General features: G+C 55.8%; 5 protein-coding genes across 5 annotated transcripts in view; 3 read left to right on the plus strand and 2 right to left on the minus strand.

Annotated features, from left to right (window-relative positions):
- Nucleotides 1-3,843: 3,843 nt before the first annotated feature.
- On the minus strand, nucleotides 3,844-4,590 carry VOLCADRAFT_78822 (uncharacterized protein). Its single transcript, XM_002946113.1, has one exon. It carries the CDS (start codon nucleotides 4,458-4,460, stop codon nucleotides 3,891-3,893), a length of 570 nt encoding a protein of 189 aa, XP_002946159.1. The 5' UTR covers nucleotides 4,461-4,590; the 3' UTR covers nucleotides 3,844-3,890.
- Nucleotides 4,591-4,741: 151 nt separating this feature from the next.
- Nucleotides 4,742-7,120, plus strand: VOLCADRAFT_72439 (uncharacterized protein). Its single transcript, XM_002945763.1, has 6 exons — nucleotides 4,742-4,833; nucleotides 4,921-4,999; nucleotides 5,125-5,211; nucleotides 5,723-5,864; nucleotides 5,993-6,193; nucleotides 6,707-7,120. The coding sequence occupies exons 1-6, from the start codon at nucleotides 4,806-4,808 to the stop codon at nucleotides 6,986-6,988; spliced, it is 819 nt and encodes a 272-aa protein (XP_002945809.1). The 5' UTR covers nucleotides 4,742-4,805; the 3' UTR covers nucleotides 6,989-7,120.
- A 1,819-nt stretch (nucleotides 7,121-8,939) lies between these two features.
- On the plus strand, nucleotides 8,940-15,179 carry VOLCADRAFT_102778 (uncharacterized protein). Its single transcript, XM_002945764.1, has 9 exons — nucleotides 8,940-9,144; nucleotides 9,266-9,339; nucleotides 9,519-9,635; nucleotides 10,082-10,235; nucleotides 10,468-10,652; nucleotides 11,521-11,545; nucleotides 11,864-11,874; nucleotides 11,975-12,133; nucleotides 13,274-15,179. The coding sequence occupies exons 1-9, from the start codon at nucleotides 8,965-8,967 to the stop codon at nucleotides 14,484-14,486; spliced, it is 2,118 nt and encodes a 705-aa protein (XP_002945810.1). The 5' UTR covers nucleotides 8,940-8,964; the 3' UTR covers nucleotides 14,487-15,179.
- Nucleotides 15,180-16,534: 1,355 nt separating this feature from the next.
- Nucleotides 16,535-17,509, minus strand: VOLCADRAFT_86148 (uncharacterized protein; the record flags this gene model as incomplete). The annotated part of the gene is made up of 2 exons (XM_002946114.1): nucleotides 16,535-17,236; nucleotides 17,354-17,509. 2 exons carry the CDS (start codon nucleotides 17,507-17,509, stop codon nucleotides 16,535-16,537), a joined length of 858 nt encoding a protein of 285 aa, XP_002946160.1.
- Nucleotides 17,510-18,149: 640 nt separating this feature from the next.
- VOLCADRAFT_102779 (uncharacterized protein) overlaps nucleotides 18,150-20,369 on the plus strand; it is a gene marked incomplete at its 5' end in the record, with an annotated part of 6,938 nt that continues 4,718 nt past the window's right edge. The window contains 3 exons of the mRNA XM_002945765.1: nucleotides 18,150-18,467; nucleotides 18,625-18,759; nucleotides 20,070-20,270. Coding sequence (XP_002945811.1) covers nucleotides 18,150-18,467; nucleotides 18,625-18,759; nucleotides 20,070-20,270 — 654 coding nt within the window. The remainder of the gene's footprint in view (nucleotides 18,468-18,624; nucleotides 18,760-20,069; nucleotides 20,271-20,369) is intronic.

A 20,369-nucleotide genomic window follows, 5' to 3' on the forward strand; every position in this document is an offset into this window, starting at 1 on the left:
TCTTACAACAAAGTCACACGACCTGACAGACGTACAAACATACAAAAAAGCACACACCTGGACGGCATCGGGACTCGATGTGGCGAATTCCGTCGACGCCAGAAAGCTTTCCAGCTTCCTCTGTAGCTGCAGCACGTGCGGGGACAGGGGTACCTTGGCGTCTGCACCAACCAACGAACGCGCGTCCAGCGACGTGTTGGCTTGCGGCGCGGTGTTCGGTCCCTTGCCCGACTTCTGTGCGGCGCCGTCGCCCGCATGTTGTGGTGGCTGTGGCGCAGCCGTGCCGCTTGCCTCGGAGTTGTGCCCTGAGCTTCCAGAGCTGCTAGCTACTTCGCTGTTCTCGACGCCGGCGCTGATGACTGTGGTGCTTGGCCTGTCGCACAGCGCCAAAGTAGGGGAACAAGCAGTTGCGGTGGACGTTACTGGGTTTGAACCTGGCTGGAGACCTTGCTTTTCCACGATGTAAAAGTATTTGCTGGTTTTCATGGGATATAGCAAATCATGAACAGGTAACAAGCTCGCAAGGAATACAGGAATTAGCTGCCAGCAGGCCGCCGCGCTTTGTTGCATTGCGCTGCGTGAGGCGGGCTCTGTAATGTCATGTCAACACCTTGAGGATTTGTGAGCAGCGTTGGCTCTCCAGCAGCGCCAGGCTTAGTAAAGGTCAAAGCAGCCCTAGTAGATGTGGATGCCCCGATCCGGACGCGTCAAATCGCAGCGGACGACGACCTCGTGAAGGCCTCGTGAACGGTTGCGCTTACACGCGCGCTGCAGTCGGACAGCTGCACAGACAGCTGCAGGCACTTCGTTCACCTCGAAGCTAAGATGCTGCTATTTTCCAAGAATACCCACCCACCCCCGCGGGAGAAGTCTTCACGAGGCGGAAACAGGTTTCTGGAGCAAATCCGGTTTGCTGGCGTTTGCTAAGCATCGCGCGCGACCCAGATCACGACCATCCTCCAGCTGACCAATACTGCTGGAAATCGCTAAAAATCTGCTCGGAATGGCGATAAAGGAACGCTGAAGGGGGAAATTTTTTTCCCCATACAAGGCATACGTACCTAGAAGTCTCTGCGTCGGGCGTCGAGGGGCCACTTCGATCCTTAGCACCTTGCTGCTGCTGCTGCTGGTGGGGATCTAGGTCAACAATTGGACTCGGAGACGCTTCAATCTCGACCTTCGTGGGCGTTGACGTCGATGCCGCGGCCTGGGGCGGCACAGCCGATTTCCGAATTGGCGTGAACTTGGGCAATTGTTTCAACGCCGATGAAGGGCTCGCACCGGTCCCCATGGCCCTGTAGAAATTTTGCAACAACAGCAACATGCGGGTGGAACCAAGATGTCTGGGTCGCTGGAATGGAACCGAAAACCAACGCTGACGCATGATCCTTAAAGCAGCTGCAGAGAGTTGAAGATGTGAACAAGGCAAATAAAAACATGGGTCACATGAACCGTGAAATTTTCCTTGCTATGAATTATTGCGCACCCTTGCACGGGGATACGTGACGATACGCCTGCCGTTCCGACTCCGCCTGAGGCGAGGCCGCCTTTACCACCAGATGGCGGCATCCGGGGGATGTGTCCCTTAGTAGATGGACGCATTTCTGATCTCTGGGTAATACGGTGATGTCCCTCACAGTCGTGCTGACGGTAGCTTCGCGGCCGGAAGTGCAATCGTTGCTTTCCGTTCCGAGCTTCCCGGTAAATAAATAAAGATCACGAATATAAGTGAAGTCCTAGCTCGGAGAAGATGTGTGCTGAAGGAGTCTATGAACCTTTCATAGTTGTAGACGGTAGAATCTAAAACGAACTCCGAAACCATTACCGCCCGTACTTGTTTCTCGCGGGAAACACCAAGAGAAGAAAATGGAGTCCTCGTAATGCTCTGATGTGTATATTGTAATGGGAAGTAGAAGTTGTTATCACGAAAGCAAGTTCCTTCAAAGGACCTTGTGAGGCGGTATAATGCAATGCTAGAATTTTAACATCGCCTCATTTGGGTCAGTTGACAAAAGTAATTTGCGTATATCTGCTCACTGCGACCCTAGCGGACAGGGACGTTCCGTAGCTTAAGAGGGTTGGCTTCCGCGACATGTACAGTAGCCTCCAACCCAAAACAAGCGGCTGGGTGACGAGGCAGCAGCGGTTAACTTCAGTCACGTTGATTGATTGAGATCGTCGAGAATACAACTGGAATCTGCACATTCAAACTCAGGCTGTCCTGACACGTCCTATTTTGATGGAAGCCATAAACGAGACACCACCAAGTTCACCCTGTGATCACTGCAAAATAGGGAGGTCGTCGTAATAATGAAGTCTGGTTTACAGGCAAAGAAGAGCAGCTGAGCCGCCTCCAGCCGTGACTGCCATCTTCCCCTCTGACAAAGATGGACTCCAGCTCCTCTTCTGGCCCCTTGATCCCTGCCTCCCCCGGAGGCATCCACTGCGCACTCAACACAAAGCTGTCAGCATCATAGAGTGAGATCGACAGGGAGTTCGTTCTGAGTTCTGCATTAGTTGTACCTAGCTAATACGATGGACGTGCCGCAGACGGAACGGAACTCTGCATCTCACCAAAGGTCATTTCACGAAGTTGAAAGTTTCACAGTCAATGGATAATACCTATGCCACCTAAATAGATTCGGATGGTTGGCACTGTGAGCCGCCACAAACCTATTGACACTGTGCCAACAGCGACTCTTGGGCCACAGAATACATAGGGAACACCACTGCCGAGCGAGGCCCTATGCCCCCCTTCCCTCTCAACAGACAATCATGCCCGAACAGGAGTCAGATCGCCTGCAGGAAGTCCGGAAACAAGCACGCATCCGTGTGGTAGGTACTCCAGCAGGTCTTCAGTTGTGCATGTACGATGGCATCCCCCAAAGCCTCAGGAAACAAGACCACTACACACGCACACCATCTTCTTTCCTGTTAACGTTACCTCACACTGCTTGGCGAAAAAACCAACGCCGCGCCAACGCCCTATAAAGAGTGCCTATGAAGAACGCTAGATGCGGGGGGAGGAGAGCCAGTCTCGGACACAGCGCATCCCGGCCGGCGCATACACGTATTTAGCCAGAAGACTTCCAGTGTGCCAGCGTCCTCCTGTCCGTCGCAGACTACGTTCCTTCCACGCCGAGTCTCGTTGCAGGACCCATTCCAGAACCATTTCTAAACGCAAGCCTGTTCCCGCAGCCAGCCCCTGTCAAGCTGCCTGCGTCCACAAAAACCAGCCCAGCAGCCTCCTCCCCATTCGCTTCGCTGACCGCATCAAGACCACATACAACGATACGACGTCCACCAAGAGCATCTCGCCCCTGGCGCCATGTACAAGACCATACACGCCAGTAATACCCCAGTACAGTACAGTACAGTACTGGCCGCAAACTGCCGCCAAACAGACGTCCTGCACCCAGAGCACCGACCTTACGCATCGGACACTAAACACAAAATCGAGGAGAAAAGGGCCATGATGCTCTGTCTGCAAGCGCAAGGGTCCCCCCGGATCCGACAGGCAGCTTTTGGACCAGACCAAGTGATAGCGCGTGTATTGGAACTCGTCCTCGGCGCTGTGGTGCGAGCACAGAGCCACAGAGCAGACCCTGCATCATCCCGAAAGGTCTACGCATTCCAAACAGCCGTGACAGCGCAGCTTTCCAGCCAGGCACGACGCACTGGCAGCATGCAGTTGCCCTTGCTGACAGGCAACGGACAGGAGTTCTTAGGAGTAGGGCTCGAAGGGGGGAACAGCTCTGTTGCGACGGAAATTCATGCCGGCAGGGTCCGGTATCCGCGGCTGCGGTTCCCGCAGGTCCCTGTACACAGGAGGGGCAACTGAGCCCCTAAGCTAACCCGTAGCCCTTCCAGCCAGGGCTATCTCTGCACCCTCATGCAACGAGCTGGCCCCCCTCCTCCTTCATCTTTCGCCGCCGCTCCAAGTCGTAATTGTATATCCGCGCGATGCTGACCTCCGTCGTGGTGATGCTGTCCTGTATCAAGGCCATGCTCTCCTCGTTAGTCTTCAAGTTGGCGCGGCAGTTCGCCTCGTTCTCCTCTAGCAGAGCACGCGCCTCCGCAAGTGGGTACTCCAGCATGACGCCGGCGCCCAGCCACAAGTTTACCGTTTTGGCGCCCTTGATCTTGGCTTTCGCATACGCCCCCTCCGCAAGCATGAAGTCCGCGACCACCTCGTCACTTGTCGACTGTTTCTCAATGAGCTGCCTGACGATATCGACCGCTCGCCTCAGCTCAGGCAGCTTGGTAATCGTACGCGTACGCCTCTGCGAAAGGTCTTCCTGGATCATACGATACGTGCGGATATTCTCATGAAGCTGAGCTAGAATTTTGTCGGCATCCTTGTCTTCCATAAATTTCGCGACGTCCTCAATGAACTCCGCTTTAGGAACAGGCACGCCTTGGTCCGCCGGCGCGGATGGGCCCGCGCCACCTGACGACATGTTCTGACGCTATCTAAAAGAGCCACTAAAGTTACAAGTAAAATAGATACATACGCAGGGTGCAGAGGTCAGGGTTGCGGCAAGCCAAATGATAACAAAAGTACAAGAGGGCACCTGTTATGAAGTCCTGTATTGCAAGCTTAATTTGAAACTGGTGTGGAAATGGTGCTGGTGAGGACCGAATGTCGTACATACACATGTTTTGTCATGCGAAGCCTTTGCAACGAAGGTCTTGCCTTGTAACAGTTATAAACTTACGCCAATTGCGCAGGGTAATAATCCTTTTTCTTTTCATTTTTGAACTCGCATTGTTTCGGCCGTCTCTGCGTGCACATCCACTTGAACATGCCCAAGAGCAAGCGTAACAAAGTTGGTGGGTGCTTGATTGTTCGTTTTCTCATAAACTCTACGATCTTCTGTACCGCCACCGCATAAGGGAAGCGTGGGCGCCGCCGTGCAGTCTCGCTAACTAAAGTCAAGAAGAAGGACCGGGCCTGGAAGGAAGGTTTACTAGAAAAGATTCGACAATGCTTGGACACGTAAGTATTCGTTTGCAGCGTTGCGTGCGCGGCATACAACTTTTCGTCAACTCAGCGTCGCGAAACCATGCCGCTGTCTTACCATCGCACTATGCTCCCCCACACCTTGTTCTTGCCCACTCCAGATACCCCACAGTATATCTTTTCAAGCACTACAACATGCGCACCGAACGCTTTAAGCAGCTCCGAGAAGAGCTCCAAGACAGCAGCAGGTGAGGGCGTCGGCGGCTGTTGCAGCTGCCGCCGCCGCCGCCGCCGCCGGGCCCAACCCGCACCGTTTTTTTCGCCCACACCACCACAACCCGCATATTTCTCACAGATATATGTCGCATTTCCTGCTGCTGGATATGCCAAACCTACATAGAGACATCACCAGCGCCCGTTCAACACGAGTCCTTCACAGAGGTTGCATGTCTTGGTTCGTACGTTTCCTCGCCCTGCTTTGCACCACTGCCCCCTCCCCGACCCCCCCCCACCTGGCTGACCCCAGGAATAATATCTCATCAGCCCCCTCTTCCGCACTTCAATGATCTATCTTCCATTGTATTCCTCTCTCTTCCCCCTTTCCTCCCCGTGCCTTCCACCTTCCCCTTTAGCGACTGTGGACATGTCGACAGTTGATCCCCCCCGTGTTTCCCGCTTGAATGATCGCCATTACCACCATTGCCATTACCATCCTTTGTGATTCCCTTCCCCTCGCCTCCCCTCCCCTGCCTCGCTCAGGTTCATCTTGGGCTCCACATCCCTGATGCAGGTGGCCCTGGGCCGCACCGCGGCGGATGAGTACAAGACGGGGCTGTCGCGGCTGTCCGAATTGATCAAGGGGACGGTGGGGCTGCTGTTTACAAAGCTGTCACATGAGGAGGTGAGGGGGGCCCCTGGGGGAAGTGGGAGGTGGGGGAGCGCAGGGGTAAAGGCCGTCTTCGTGCTTTTGTACGCCTTCCTACCGGGCTACCTACCCTTGTCTGTCTGTCTGTCTATCTGTTTGTGCAGGTCCAGGGTGCCATTGAGAGCTACGTTTACGAGGACTATGCGCGAGTGGGTGCTCGTGCGGCTCACGACTTCGCGCTGACGGCGGGACCACTGGGCGGACCCATGGGTCCGTTGCCGCACACACTGGAGCCCCAGCTGCGCAAATTTGGGTTGCCAACCAAGCTCAACAAGGGGGTGGTGGAGCTGCTGGCGGATCATACGGTGCGGTGCGCGAGTGGATGGGTGGGTGGGAGGACGAGGGGGAAAGATGGGTGATCGCCATACACGTGGCACGAAACAAGAACCGTGTCCCAGCTGCGGTCAAGGGAGGAGGGGAAGGGGGAGGGAAGGGGGAGGGATGCTCGTAGTGTTTTGTTAGTGGGGGTGGGTGGGGTGGGGGAGGGGGGAAAAGAAGTTAGGTACAAAGCAGTGGTTGGCAGTTGGTATAGCTCGGGGCGGGTTCGGGCACACACCGGGCTGTTGGCGGGGTGGGTGCAGATGGCAGTGGTAGTAGTGTAGAACCTCGGGTATATGTGGGGGTGGGTGGGTGGGAGGAGGGAGGGAAAACAGTTACACGTGTTATCATCAATCCTTGAGCTCCGATCTCTGTAGTCCTCGTCTTGCTTGAACAGACATGGGAAGTAGATGTATATGTGTGTGTCATGTTTATAAATTACAAATCACACATATGTATACATACATACATATACCACACGTGTTTGCGCACCCCCACAGGTATGCCGTACCGGTCAGAAGCTAGACGCCAACCAGGCCGGCATCCTGCGCGTCTTTGACATCAAGATGGCGGAGTGCAAGTTGAAACTCCTGGCAGTGTGGAGGAGCGGGGAGGGCGAGGGCGGCAGTGGCGGAGGCGTCGTAGAGGAGCTGTCGGAGGATGAGGAGGAGTACGGCGGCGCTTCGGGCGGCGAGTTTGACGCCATTGGCGATGACCTGGCCATGGGCAGTGGGGGCTTCAGTGATGAGCCGGAGGGGCGAGATGGGGAGGACGATGCCTGAGAGTACCAACAGCAGTCCTAACAACAGTTCTAACAACAGTTCTACAGCAGTTCTAGCAGCAGTACCGACACCAGGAGCAGCACGGGATAGGTACAGCGATGAGGCAGCCTTGCTCGGCGGGGGAAGGGATGGAAAGAAAGGAATGGAAAGGGCTTGTACGCGATTTCTGTATGTCTGTATGTATGTACACTGGGCTGCGTGACCCCTCGAATGACGGGCAGCTCGAGGGCTCTCTTCATGACATGATGAGGCTTTTTTCTTTCGAAGCGCGGGGAGGAGGAAAAGGAGGAGGAGGAGGAGGAGCGGCAGCAGGGGGTTATTGGCGCTTGAAACACCGGGGAAAGGGGGGAGGGTGGGAAAGGGGGAAAGAAGCAAAGGAAGGTGACTGTGTGAGAGAGAGAGCTCTGACCTTCGCGTGTGCGTGTGCGCGTGTGCTGTGGAGAAGTCGGGGAACGTTAGTCTCTTAGGCGGTATGTTTGACGGTCCAGAGACTTTTTTTACCTTGATTATTAACTGGCACGGTGCGGTACGGTAATGACTCGAGGCGTGGATGGAGAGTTCGAAGAGGTGGTTTGGTCGGTGTGTTTGCCAAAGGTACTTGCCGAGACCCGCTTGACATGGTTATCGTAACGTAGGAACGATGGGAAAATATTTGTGGGGGTCTTCGTGGGGTGATGGGGTCTCCTTTCCTCAGACCATCTCTTGCGCGTTATGTGAGCGTGCTCAATCGTGCTGGTGTTCGCATGGACCAGTCAGTAGCCTGGAATGTCCTCAGTTTGGTGCGCTGTTGAAATCGGGCCTGGGCTGGATGCGTTAACTGATACATTACACAGTACGTTTGATTTAAAGGATTTAGGTTTTTACACATTACAAGACGATCGGCATCTGACGGAAGTACCTGGATTGTGGTTACATGTGGCGGGATAACCGGTAGGTAAAACAGGATAATAATAATTAATGGAAAGCAGCGTTGACATGGCCATTTGGACAAGACTGGACAGTTGTCCTGTCTGCCGGAGTGTGTGTGAAAGCAGTATCAGTTTTTCCGGCGTTTGGATGCGCCGACTTGACTTTGAGGATTGGATTCATTCCAGAAGTGATTCGTTAGGAAAGGCAGACCGGAGCTGTAAGTGATGACTAGCGTTACTGTGTTGGGGAGGGATCAGCTCGCAAGTCAGCTGACTTGTTTGCGGTAAACGACTCGTGTACGCTGAAAAGGAGAGAAGCACAGCTCCACAAGTTATACACAGGTGGCTTGTGCTGTCAGCTGCAACTAGTTTCGTCTTGCTGCGGGTAAAAGCAGATAGTTGAACTAGCAGGATCTGCTTTTACCTGCTTGTGCTTCTAAAGTTTAGAAGCAAAAGCAGGTATCCATAGCTGTTCGAAGAACAGCGACATACGAAACAGCGGCGAGACAAGTTGCAAATTCTGGCGCCAGGACCGCTCTAGACTGAACGCGCTTCATCCAGCATTTCAAAACAGGAATGGGTGAGACCCGCGGGACACCTGGGACACCTTGCTTGACGCGCTGCTTGAGAGCGCGCCTTTAGTAGTAAGTGAATTATTCAGCCTGACCCAAATGGGTATCGTTCTTATTCCTCCCCATATCTGAAAACGCACTGCAGCTGTCGGCTCAGTTTCATGGAATCCTAACTTGGAAAAGCGAGGTGACACATAGGCCTTCAACGCAATCCTACATTAGGTCATGAATCTTGATTTAAATATGAGGTTTGGCGCATTTGGGTTGCTCTGAAGAGGCAAAGGCTATTGCCGTTGCATCGCGTACGGCGGATGACGACCAATTGCAGTCGATGAGAAGCAGGAAGCAGGAATGACTACTGGTGTTACTGCATGCACTTGTGCTATAATTGCAAACTTAGCTGAATTGGGGAACGGGAGTAAGCACCCTGGGCGGCGACTGGAATTGCCATCCTACTATCGCGCGCGTTGGCCGCAACGGCGATCTCTGAGTAGCCATGCAGTCCCAGCTACAACCTCGCCTCCAACTTCAGGGCACACGGCTCAATTGGTTGCCGCAAAGGTCATGCGTTCAGCGTCGCTCGCTTCGAGTGGATGCGACGTCGGGAGCTGCTCCTCCGCCCCCTGCTGGAAAGGAATTGTCAAATGACATGGTCACAAGACAATACCGGCGCACGGTGTGTTCATGCTACTGAAAAGTCACGGCCTAAAGAGCAATTCGCTGAATAGCAAGACCATGCAGCTTTAGGCTGGAACCCCGATTAATCTTTCTCATACAGATATTAATCCATATTTCAGGTATATGATTTCTCGCTCTGGGCCAAGCATCGGGACGTAAATCGCTACCTTTATAACCTCAAGACCATCCCCGGGTAAGGCGATTCTGTGCTGCCTGCCGACCTTCCGGCCCAGCATCATCGTCGTTGCCCTTGACAGAAAAGCCAAAAAAAATATTATTGGAACATACCAAACCATATCGACTGAAAATACAGATACACCGTCAAACCAAAAGCCAATCCCTCACCTTTCGTCTGGCTCGCTCCGGAACCAGGTCACGAATCATCCGCACCCTGGGCCAGCCCATGGGTATCGTACTGGCGTGGGCAGCGATGTTCGGATTCTACGAGACGTGTCTGGAGTCCGGCGTCCTGCCATCCTACTTTCCAAAGTAAGGAGGCCATTGTCGCGGCAATGGTCCAACAACACAATTACCCCGGATCTGGACTCTGGACCCCTCAGCGCCCCGCAGAGGTGTACGATACGGTGTACGATAAGCAGGGCGCCCTGCGCAAAGCGAGGGGGAAGAGGGGGTTGTCGCGAAACACACTCTGAAGCGTGTCACGTGCGCGACGCGACGCGTCCAGGAGTTTTTGGTGCCCCTCGTGCGGGGCAGTGCCAGAGGAGGCGGCGAGGTGGAGGTGGAGATGGAGGCCCGGGCAGACAGACCCACGGGTCCTTTTGTACGGACGGAGGTGGTGTGCGCCAGGCCCGCTCTGAACCCCCCCGCCCGAAGTCAACAACAGATGTTTCCGTCTCCATTGCTGTGTGTGCTTTACATACACACACACATACACACACGCGGTTACCCCCTCCCCCCACTCCCCCCGCCGGCAGGCTGACCCTCATGTCCGCCGAGCCGCAGGGTCTGACCTCCTTCGCATTGTCGCTGCTGCTGGTCTTCCGTACAAACTCATCGTACGGCCGATTCGACGAGGCGCGCAAGATTTGGGGCGGCATTCTGAACAGAGCACGTAACATTGCGAACCAGGTGAGGCGAGGGCGCCGCCGCCTCCTCGAGATGGTGGTGTGGTGAGGATTTCATTCCACGTGTTAAAACACACACACACACACGTACGTAGCCGTACATACGTACCTACTTCCTCGGTGATAGTATGTCACCACCATTTTCCAACTGCATACATACAGACAGACAGACACAGACACATACACATGCATGCATACACATGCGCGCGTGTGTGCCTGCCGTGTGTGCCGTACAGGCCGTCACGTTCATCCCGGCGGAGGACGTTGCGGGGCGCGAGGCGGTGGGCAAGTGGGCCGTGGGTTTCTGTCGTGCGCTCCAGGCCCACCTCCAGGAGGATGCCAACCTGAGGGAGGAGCTGCAGAAGGCCCAGCCGCGGTGGTCCAGGGAGGAGATCGACATGCTGTGCAGCGCGCAACACAGGTTTGTGTGTTTCTGTGTGTAATTGCCTATGTATGTGTGTATGTATGTATGTATGAATGCGTGTGAAAGAGAGGTGGTTGTGTGGTGTGTGTATGGGGGATTGTACGGCAGCTTTGGCCCGTCCTGTCCTGTCCTGCCCCCGTAACACACCCCCATAACTAACCTAAGGCCCCGAGAGCTCAACTCGGAAAAGTAATGATAATAAGTACACCAGCCAGCGTGATGAAAAATAGTAATAATAATAATTATGATAATAATAACAGCAAGTCGGTTCTAGAATAATTATGTTTACCTGAAAGGTGGTGTTGGGGGGGGGGTATGTCGAACCACTGACGATTGAAGCAGAAACCCCAGAGATCATACAAATACCGCATGAAGGATATTTGTACGGTAAATTACCGACCAGTAAAGGTTTGGATAAGTGTAGTCGGGGTGGCGACGTGGTTAGCCGGCGGGGGTTGCGAAAGGGGTATATGTCCAGGGCTGCCGAGTCCAAGGAAGGAGAAAAGGCGAGAAACAGCAAAATGGTGACCTGGCCGCCGCCGAGATGAAAGAAAAAAGTTGTAAAGAGTCGGCAGAAAAGCAAAGCAAAGGAAATTGTAATGTGCCAAAATGTATACAACTAAAGGTGTCGATGAGGAAAAGGTATCGGAAAATGTACTCTCGAAGGGCTAAGTGAAAGGAGCACAATGTGATTTGATTTGATGTGACGTCAGGTGTGATGTGATGTTAGGTAATTAGCGGATGGGAATGGAGGAAAGAAGTAGTGAGGACAGGAGCTGCAGCGCACGACGCGTAACGGCGGCTCCGCCGAGCAGCTCCTCCTCCTCCGCCCCCTTCCATCCCTCCCGCCCTCCCCGCCCAGCAGCTGGCAGCAGCTTCAATCGTGTGTGGTTCGTCTTTCCCTCCCCGCCCCTCCCGTCTGCCGCCACAGCGACCAGCAGGCCGCCACTTCCACATAGAGCCCCATCCACCGCCTCGTCCACCATACAGCGTCCCTCCCACCTGCCCACCTGCTCAGCTGGCTCTGACCCGCGGGGCCTTGCGACCCCTCTCAGCATGTTGTCAGTCACACCTTCCATCCTGGCGTCTATAAGTCCCACCTTGCCTCTCCCTCTCTCTCGCGCGCGCCTCTTGCCCTACCCCCCCTGATTTCTTTATCTGCCTCCTCCCCCCCTCTCCCTCCCCTCTCCCTCCCCTCTCCCTTCAAGAACGCGTTTTGGTCAGTTCTACGTCTGTTACGCTCTTTCCTCCTGGCAGAACCGTCACTAGTTCGTGGTTCGTTTTTCCCCCCCTCTCCCTCCCCTCTCCCCCCCTCCCAGGCCAATCAAGGCCATCAGCATGCTGTCCGAGCTCACACGCCAGCTGCCCATCTCCCAGTTCCAGGCGCTGCAGATGCAAGAGAACGTCACCTTCTTCTACGATGCGCTAGGGGGCTGCGAGCGACTGCTCAGGACGCCCATTCCCGTGTCGTACACACGGTACGACGATCTGACAAATGCATACATGCACAAACACACACACACACGCGCGCGCATGGATGCCCCATACATAAATTAAGTAAAACATAAAATTTTGTGCACTTCTTAGGGTATGGATTTCTCTGCGTGTGTGTATGTATGTATGTATGTATGTGTGTATTCGACTCGAGAGCAAAAGTTTCTTTCCTCAAAGGAATTGCGTGTATGTATGTATGTATGTATGTATGTATGTATGTATGTATGTATGTATGTATGTATGCGTGCCGATACTGTTGCCACCCCCGTCTTCACTTCTCCCCTCCCCTCATAAAAGGACCCCCATCGGCCCCCCACCTACCGAAACCTTCCCCCCGCTCTACTACTGCTGCTACTGCTACTGTTGCTGCTGCTGCTGCAGTCACACCGCCCGCTTTCTGACCATCTGGCTGTCCTTGCTGCCCCTGGGCCTGTGGGACCGCTACCACTGGTCCATGTTGCCGGTCATTGCGCTGATAGGGTTCCTGCTGCTGGGAATCGGTGAGCGAGTGTGTGGGTGGGTGGGGGGGTCGTGTATGTATGTATGTATGTGTTTGTATGCATGTATGTATGTTGTTACAGGGGTGGTATAGCTTCACCAGCGGCCCCCTTTCCCGAGGCAGTTCCCTGCTCTCCCCTGCGAGAGGGGCACCCTAATCCGTTCAACCCATCCGACTTCAGAATGCATGTACGTATGCATTAACACGGCCATCCGCTCTTTATTGTATTGTATACTGTTCCACTCGGAGGCCGCTTTTACACCGCCTCGTTGACCACCCCGTGCAGATGAGATTGGAATCAGTATTGAGGAGCCCTTCGGGTGCGTGTGTGTGTTTTGCGGGTGGGGGGAAGGGGGGGGGAGGAGGGGGGAAGATGCATGGCACGTGCTGTGCTAGAGCTGTTGTCGTACCCCATCATCAGCTGTTCCTCAGCTCCTTTCCGGTATCACAACCACCAGAATCATACCATAACCACCGCCACAACCATAATAACGACCATCCCTGGCTCGGAACCCCTTGGTGGTAACCACTTTGTAACCACTTTCCATTCTCCTCGCCACCACCGATATATATATATATATATATATATATATATATATTTTTTTTTCCGTACATTCGCACACAGAATTCTGCCCCTGGACGCGATCTGCACCCGCGCCCAAACGGACGTCGTTAGCCTGCTGAAGGACGACCCGGCAGTTGTGAAGTACATCTCAGATGTACGGCAGGGCCGCATTGCGCCACCCACTGAGCCCCCCGTCGCGGGGGCAGCCCCCGTCGCAGCAGCGCCGCCGCCGCCGCCGCCAGCATCCGCCGGCGGCGGCATCAGCCGCAGCGGGAGCCCCACGGCGCAGCAGCAGCCCGACGTGATGAAGACGGTAACGTCCATGCTTCATAATGTCAAGGCCGGCATCGGGGCCGTCGCGCCAGCGCCGCCTCGTCCGCCGTCACCGCAGCCGCGTGCGCGCTCACCGCGGGCTGCATCCCCCGGCGGGCCGAGCCCCTTCCCGCGAGCATCTGCCGGAACGGGCGGGGCGGCGGCCGCCGTACCGTCGCCGCCGCCGATTAAGCCGCTTACGTCGTCCTCGTCATCCTCGTCGGGTGCTGTGTCCAAAGATAGTAACAATTCGACGGCGACGGCAAAGAAGCCGGCGTCTGCTCCTGCGGCCTCTAGCGCCGGGTTTTCTATGGGCTTTTCAGGACTTGCTGACGGCGCCGCCGCCGCGGCAAAGTCGGCATCGGCCGCCGCCGCCAAGTTTTCAAAGATTGCGGACAGCGTGGTGGCGGGCACGCCAGCGGCGCCAGCGTCGGAGGCCAAGCGGGAGACCGCCGCCGCCGCCGCCATGCAAGCGCAACCTCGGAATACCCCTTCGTCATCATCGTCGACGCCGTCAGCAGCGCCGGCAAACGGCAGTAGCGACGACGACCGCAGCAGCAGTGGCCGCCGTACTGCCGCCGCCGTCAACTGGCGAGAGGAGCTGGCGGCACTGCGGGCAGGCCGCGAGGACGCAGAAGAGCCGGCGTCGGCGTCGGCGTCGTACGATAGGGAGTTTCCGTCGTCATCATGGTCGTTTTCGTCGGCGTCATCGGCGGCTGTCGTACAGAGCGGCGACGCCGAAGACGAGGCCCGGCGGCGGTTCGGGGGGCTGGCGGGGCGCGGAGCCCGCAGCGACACCACCACCTCGGCAGCGGCGGTGATGCGTGGCAACGGTAACGGTTTGAGCGAGAATGGGTACGGCAACGGGTACGGAAATGACAACGGGAACGGGAACGGCAACACGGTGGAGGCACGAGGCGCAAGGCCACGGACCCGCCCAGATTGGCGTAATCAGCTGTAATGCAATGTAATGTAATGCGAGACCCGTCTTAGGATTTGACTTTCGTTTTTTAAAAAAAGAGCACCGCGGTGTGATGTTTTCTTAATCTTAAATTGTCCTATAGACGCTGTTGGCCGTGTTGCCAGCGTGTACGTGACGTGGAAAGTATCACTAGCGCTGCCACCTCGTCGTACACCATGACCCCAGTTCTAAACTTCGATAAATATCATGTATATTTCTAACTCCTATATATATATATCATTTGGCGGCTGTCTCCTTAGCTGAGAAAGTTGAAATCACCCTTCATCCGTACGGCCGTACGGCATTATTCGGGAAATCTCGCGAAATTTTGTCAAGGCTCGCGAGGCACACACAAGCGCACCGGTGCCAGGGTACATTAGGACCTTTCGGAAAAAAGTCAAGTTGAGACGGTTCGGGCAGTTTTTAGGATATGTATACGAGGTGTCGCGGTTTAAGGTAGGAAGGGGCGTCAAGCAAGGCTGTAAAAATGTTATTACGCTTGCATGCATGCATGCGTGCGCGCGAGCGAGGGAGTATGTGCGGGTTGATGTGAGGTGGTGATGATGATGCTTTTTTCGGGCTGTGTAAAAAGCTATTGAGGGATCTTTGAGAGGAGTGTGTTGAGTGTGAGGCTAAATTAAAAAAAAAAAGAACGTAGTGCATGCGATGCTGCGTCCCCCCGTGTAAAGTAATAAAAAAAGCAATCCTCCTTAGAAAAAACAAACCTCCTAAACGGTGTAGAATGTAAAATCCTTCTTAGCGGCATTGTTCAACATTATGATGATGATGAGTGAAGAAGTCTTTTCTCGGGAGGTGTGGACCAGAAAAGCGCGCGCCTGGAGGCGGGGGGGATGTCTTAGGTTTCAACCGGAGGATCTTAAAAATTGTACGGATGTACGGCTACATCATATGCACCCTCAAAACTCTTTCTCTCGCGTGCGCTCGCGGGATGCTAAGTTGAGGTTTCCACTGAACCAGCCAGTGCCAGTGGAACCCTAGCCATAAGCACATATGGCTGCGGAGACCCGACAGGAACTCTTAAGGGTATGTAAAAAACAAAAATTGCGTCAGCACAATTGCATCACCATCACCATATGCGCTTCCAGGCTGTGAATGGTGCGCCAATACAACAGCTTACAACAGCTGCCAACCTGTGCTACAGCCATAACGAAAGCGTTTCTGCCCAGGCGTTTCATTTCACCGCCGACAAATTTAAATTTCTGGATGGGCGGGAGATGGAAGGCTCAAATTTTTGTTTTTCCTCGTGCCTCCGCTCAAAACTTCTTCTCGAGTGACCGTCGAATATCTCGTCGAGTATATGTAATTTTTTGTAATGTTATTTGTAATGTTACAGAGTGGGAGGCTTCTGGGCCGCTTTATCACATTGTCAGTTCTACAATCATTTATCACCTTACAGCACCATCCACCACGACCACACTGTACTTCGCCATACGAACTGTAAGTCCAAGGCGGCGGATCCAGCCTTCAGGGACCCCTCCTCATCCATTCACCCGAACACCCGAAGAGACGGAGGGTTCGGCAATCGCCACCAATCCAGCGTGCGAATCTGGTCCATCAACTGTGACCTCAACTCCACATCTCAGCAGCTAGCCATAATCTCGCGCTCCCGACTAATTCGGGGGTCTCCCCGGGAGTACATGTGGCCTGCACGGTTTCGGAGCTGGGGAGAATTGATTGCGTGCGGATGTGGTGTGTCCTTACACGGCATCTGCCCAAGCAGCCATCCCGGGCACCTGTGCATTTGGGTAACTGGGGCTGGCTGCGTTTTGGAGCGGAGCGACGGCATTTCTGTTCTGCAGTCATGTCGCGGGATGTGCGATGCGAGGATGAAAAGAGGTTAAAAGGGTAAAAGCAGACTGGAGAGAGGAGAGGAAAGTACTTGGAAGCAACCCGGAGAGGCAGGAGGCGAGGGTGAGGGTGCTGTGTGAGGTGTCTCACAAGGTCCGTAGGTGATCACGAGGATGTTCCTGGCAGCTGTTCTTCACCGTCGGAGCACCTCTTGCCACCTCTCCCCTGACGCCAGCACGTCAAGGAGGCGGCGGTGGTAGGCAGGGGTTGCAGGGGGTGCCTGCTGCTGCAGTGGTGGACGGCATGTGCTGGTGTGGGGCGGAGCCCACGACGGGGCCATCGGCACCGCCGCCGCCGCCACCGCTGGCGCTGCTGGCGGCACTGCCGCTACGGCCCATGGCCCCCGTGCCGGACCACCGCGGCCGCCGATGGCTCGGCTTGGAGTCGTCCGAGGACAATTCATCGTCATCGCTGACAGGGACACTTTCCACAGTGCTCACGAGCACCCTGTCGGCGAACCGTACGACACCTGTCGGTGCCGCCGTAGTTGCGGCTGCAGTGGCGGCGGCGGCGGCGGCGGCAGGGATGGCGGTGTAGGGCTTGGCATTGTCTGCTGGGTAGCGACGCTGTTGCGCCGCCCCGCCAGAGCCGGCGGTGACGGCAGCTGTTGGCGGCGCCGCTGGCAGCAGCGCACCAGCGGTGGCCACCGGCGAGATGGATGCTGACGTGGCGGGACTCGACGCAGGAGGCGGACAGCTCAGCATAAGAGCGGGACGCGGCGGCGGCGTCAGACGCCGTGAAGCTGGAACGGGCAGCGGCGGCGCTGGTGCCAGTGCGGGCGGCGTGGCGACGAACGACACCCCGCCACTTGGAACCGTCCCTCCCACACTTGCCGTCACGGCCGCCAGCACTGCCGCCGCCGGCTGCTGCTTCTTCTGAAGCTGCGTCATGCACGACGGAACGGGCGCACCGCCAGCTGCGGCGCCGGCGCCGCCAGGAGTACCGACAGCGGCGGCGGCGGCGGCTGCTCCCGGGCCAACCACTGCGGGTCCCCCCACCGGGGCCCCCGCGGGCGATAGCGCGGCTGTTGTCGCAACGCTGACGGCGCCGCCGCCACCAGTGCCGTTCCCGGCTACTGCAGCCGCCACTTCCACAGGGCCCGGCACTGCCAGCGGCGCGGAGGCGGCGGTGGGCTGCTGCTGCTGCTGCTGCATTGGAATGTCCTCAATGCCAAAGGGCCCCACGCGGTGACTCAGCTTCCACTGCGTAATGGCCGAGGAGCCGGAGCCGGTACAAGCTGGGGATGGGGCCTGAGGTAAGCGGATGGGGCTATATAACACGTAAGCAAGTAGGCAAAGCATCCAGACACATTATCATGTCTTTCCTTAGGAAGCCTTGCCTTGGGCTGACTACACCTTTTTGAAGATGACGTTATAACAAGTTACTAAACAGGCCAAGGCAAGGCTTCCTAAGGAAAGACGCAACGCCATTTATCACAACCATTCTTCCATAGGCAATGCAATTTTGGGACGCTTGCATTTCGCGTAACGATTGGAAGGCTAATACTGTGAAGGCTCCGAAACCGGTAACGCAGAACTGGTAAGTCGGTTCATGCTGCATGTAGAATTAGCATCATCATGGTCAAGTTCACATAATCATCTGTAGCTTTAGATAGCTGTGCATATGGGGATAACTGACGTAAGCGCCTATTGCAGCGGGCAGGTCAAAGCGCATCACACGTACGGCAAGTAGAAATCTCAGCAACTCAGAGGATTACCCATTTCCGTTGTTGCACTGTCTCTGTTCTCTCCAAGGGCTTCTCTCTCAACTGTATGAACCGGATCCATTAGCACGATGCAACGTACCTATGGTCTGCAAAAGCCGACTGGCACAAGGCCATTGAAAGCTGGCCGTAGTGTGTGCAACCCTATCTTCCTAGCGTCGCGTATAGCTGAGGTTAATACAATTCAACCTTCAAGCAGCGGCCGCACCGCTGGGATGGAGGCGCCCACATCTGGGAGCCGCAGCGGGGAATCTTCGACTTTATTGTCTCCTATGTTCGGACGCTCGGCTTCGAGTGTGGCGGATCATCGGCTTGTCGCGTCGCTCGGATCTGGTGCTATTCTTACGTCGTCCTTGATTGCCAAGGCGGCGAACTTGTCGATTGAAGAGGTTCGTGCCGGCGCAGCAATTAAAATTATCGTGAATAGCCACATGTAATTATATCTATTTGGAAACCCACAGGGTCCTATGAGGCTTGAGTAATGTTCCGTCAATCCGAAGTCCCATCTCTGTGACAGATCTCCCTTCCCTCCCATTTGCCTCGCAGCTCAGCAACCCTTCGTACGTCGCCGCTAAAGTGGCCTATCAAGGCGTCCCTGGCGCGTACAGCGAGGTGGCGGCCCGCAAATCATGCCCAGATTTCGAGCCACTTCCCTGCGATCAGTTCGAAGTAGCCTTCCAGGTGCGCCTGGGGAGAAGGGATGCCACCCGCGTAGATGTGCAGGCGGCGCCCAGCAGCGACGCAATTTCTCTTCACGGGCGGAGTCCCTAGGGATGCTTCCCATCCCCACCTTACCTGGGTCTTGCCGCTTCTTCACGAGCCTCTGTGACCCAGATCAGTGAAACTCCCCGTTGTGATGCGGACCTTTTTAGAACGTTACAGCCATACTGTTGCTGCTGTTGCTGCTGTTATTATTTTCATTCCGGTAGTTGTTTCTGTAGGGGTTGTTTAAGAGCTCAAGGTGAGCAGGCGGCTGCATCTGACGCGTTAGTTGCGTCAGGGTTGGGAACAGACGGTCGCTGATGGCGGTGAGGAGGAGGCGGTGGGACGCCTCATCAGGCTGCCCTGGCAATGGCGAGGAGCGACGGCGTGTTAGATGATGACGGTTGGGATGGGGTTGTAACCGTGCGAGGGGTTGTGTAACCCATTTGGGTTTTTGGGTTTTTTCCCCCACGCACGTGCCGTACATACCCACATGCGGGAATCCATCGATTAGTGGGTGGGGTGACGAAATCCCTCTCGAGGTTGAGGGAGCAGTAAAACCCAGCCTTGTGGTTCACCTGCCCGAGGGGGCATGACCACCATGCCATTTACACCGGGCTGGGCGGCTGGCGACGAGGTCGGCTTTATGATGGGGGAGGAGGAGGAGCTGGATTGGCGCGGGGAGGGGGGAGGGGCGACTTGAGCAACCCGCATACACATCGCCCTGCTGCTGCACTAACAGCCGTTGGGGCATGTATGTCTGTATGTGAAGGAGATTTAGCCACCATCGCCGCCACCACTTGATCGCTATCGCGTGCCCAGCACCAGACCTCCCTTGTCTATATGTGTGTATGTGTGTGTGTGTTTTATCTTCCGTGTCGTCTCCTCCCCCTCCTCCCCCACTTCTGGTACACTCTTTCCTTGGCAGCGGCTTCACTCGTTCACGTGGTTCGTCTTTCCCCCCAACCACTTTCCCCGTCAGCTTTTCACACCAACACCCCAACACGAGGTCCCAATCGCTTCCTCCAGTGCTCCACCACCCCGTCATGCAGCAGCCTCCTCATCATCTTCATCGCTCCTCCCCCCACTCTCCTCCCCCCCCGACCCCCCCCCAATCCTGTACCTCCTGTAATGCTTATGGACGCGCCCTAGCAGTGCACGGATTCATTTTCTTACTTTGCTGCCCCCTATCATCCATCCCCCCTCCCTCCTTCCTGCCCACACTTGGCCATCCCCCCTAACCCCCCCGCGCCTCCCCACCCCCGGCCCCGGCGCCCTCTTTTCTTCAGGCGCTGAGTCAATGGATGTCGGAACGTGCCGTACTGCCCATTGAGAACTCCCTGGGCGGCTCCATACACGCGGTGTACGACTTGTTGATCCGGTACCGCCTGCACATTATTGGGGAGACCTCCCTGGCCATCAACCACTGCCTGGTGGCGCTGCCGGGGAGCAGCAAAGGGGAGCTCAAGAGGGTCATGAGCCACCCGCAGGTGCGTGCATGCGTGGGGGGTTGTGCGGGGGTTGTGGAGGTGTATGTGTGTGTGTGTAACGGTTACCTGGGGCGCCAGGAGGAAGTAGGAATGCTGTTA

Source organism: Volvox carteri (genome assembly GCF_000143455.1).
Source record: "Volvox carteri f. nagariensis unplaced genomic scaffold VOLCAscaffold_1, whole genome shotgun sequence".
NCBI classification, from domain to species: Eukaryota; Viridiplantae; Chlorophyta; class Chlorophyceae; order Chlamydomonadales; family Volvocaceae; genus Volvox; species Volvox carteri.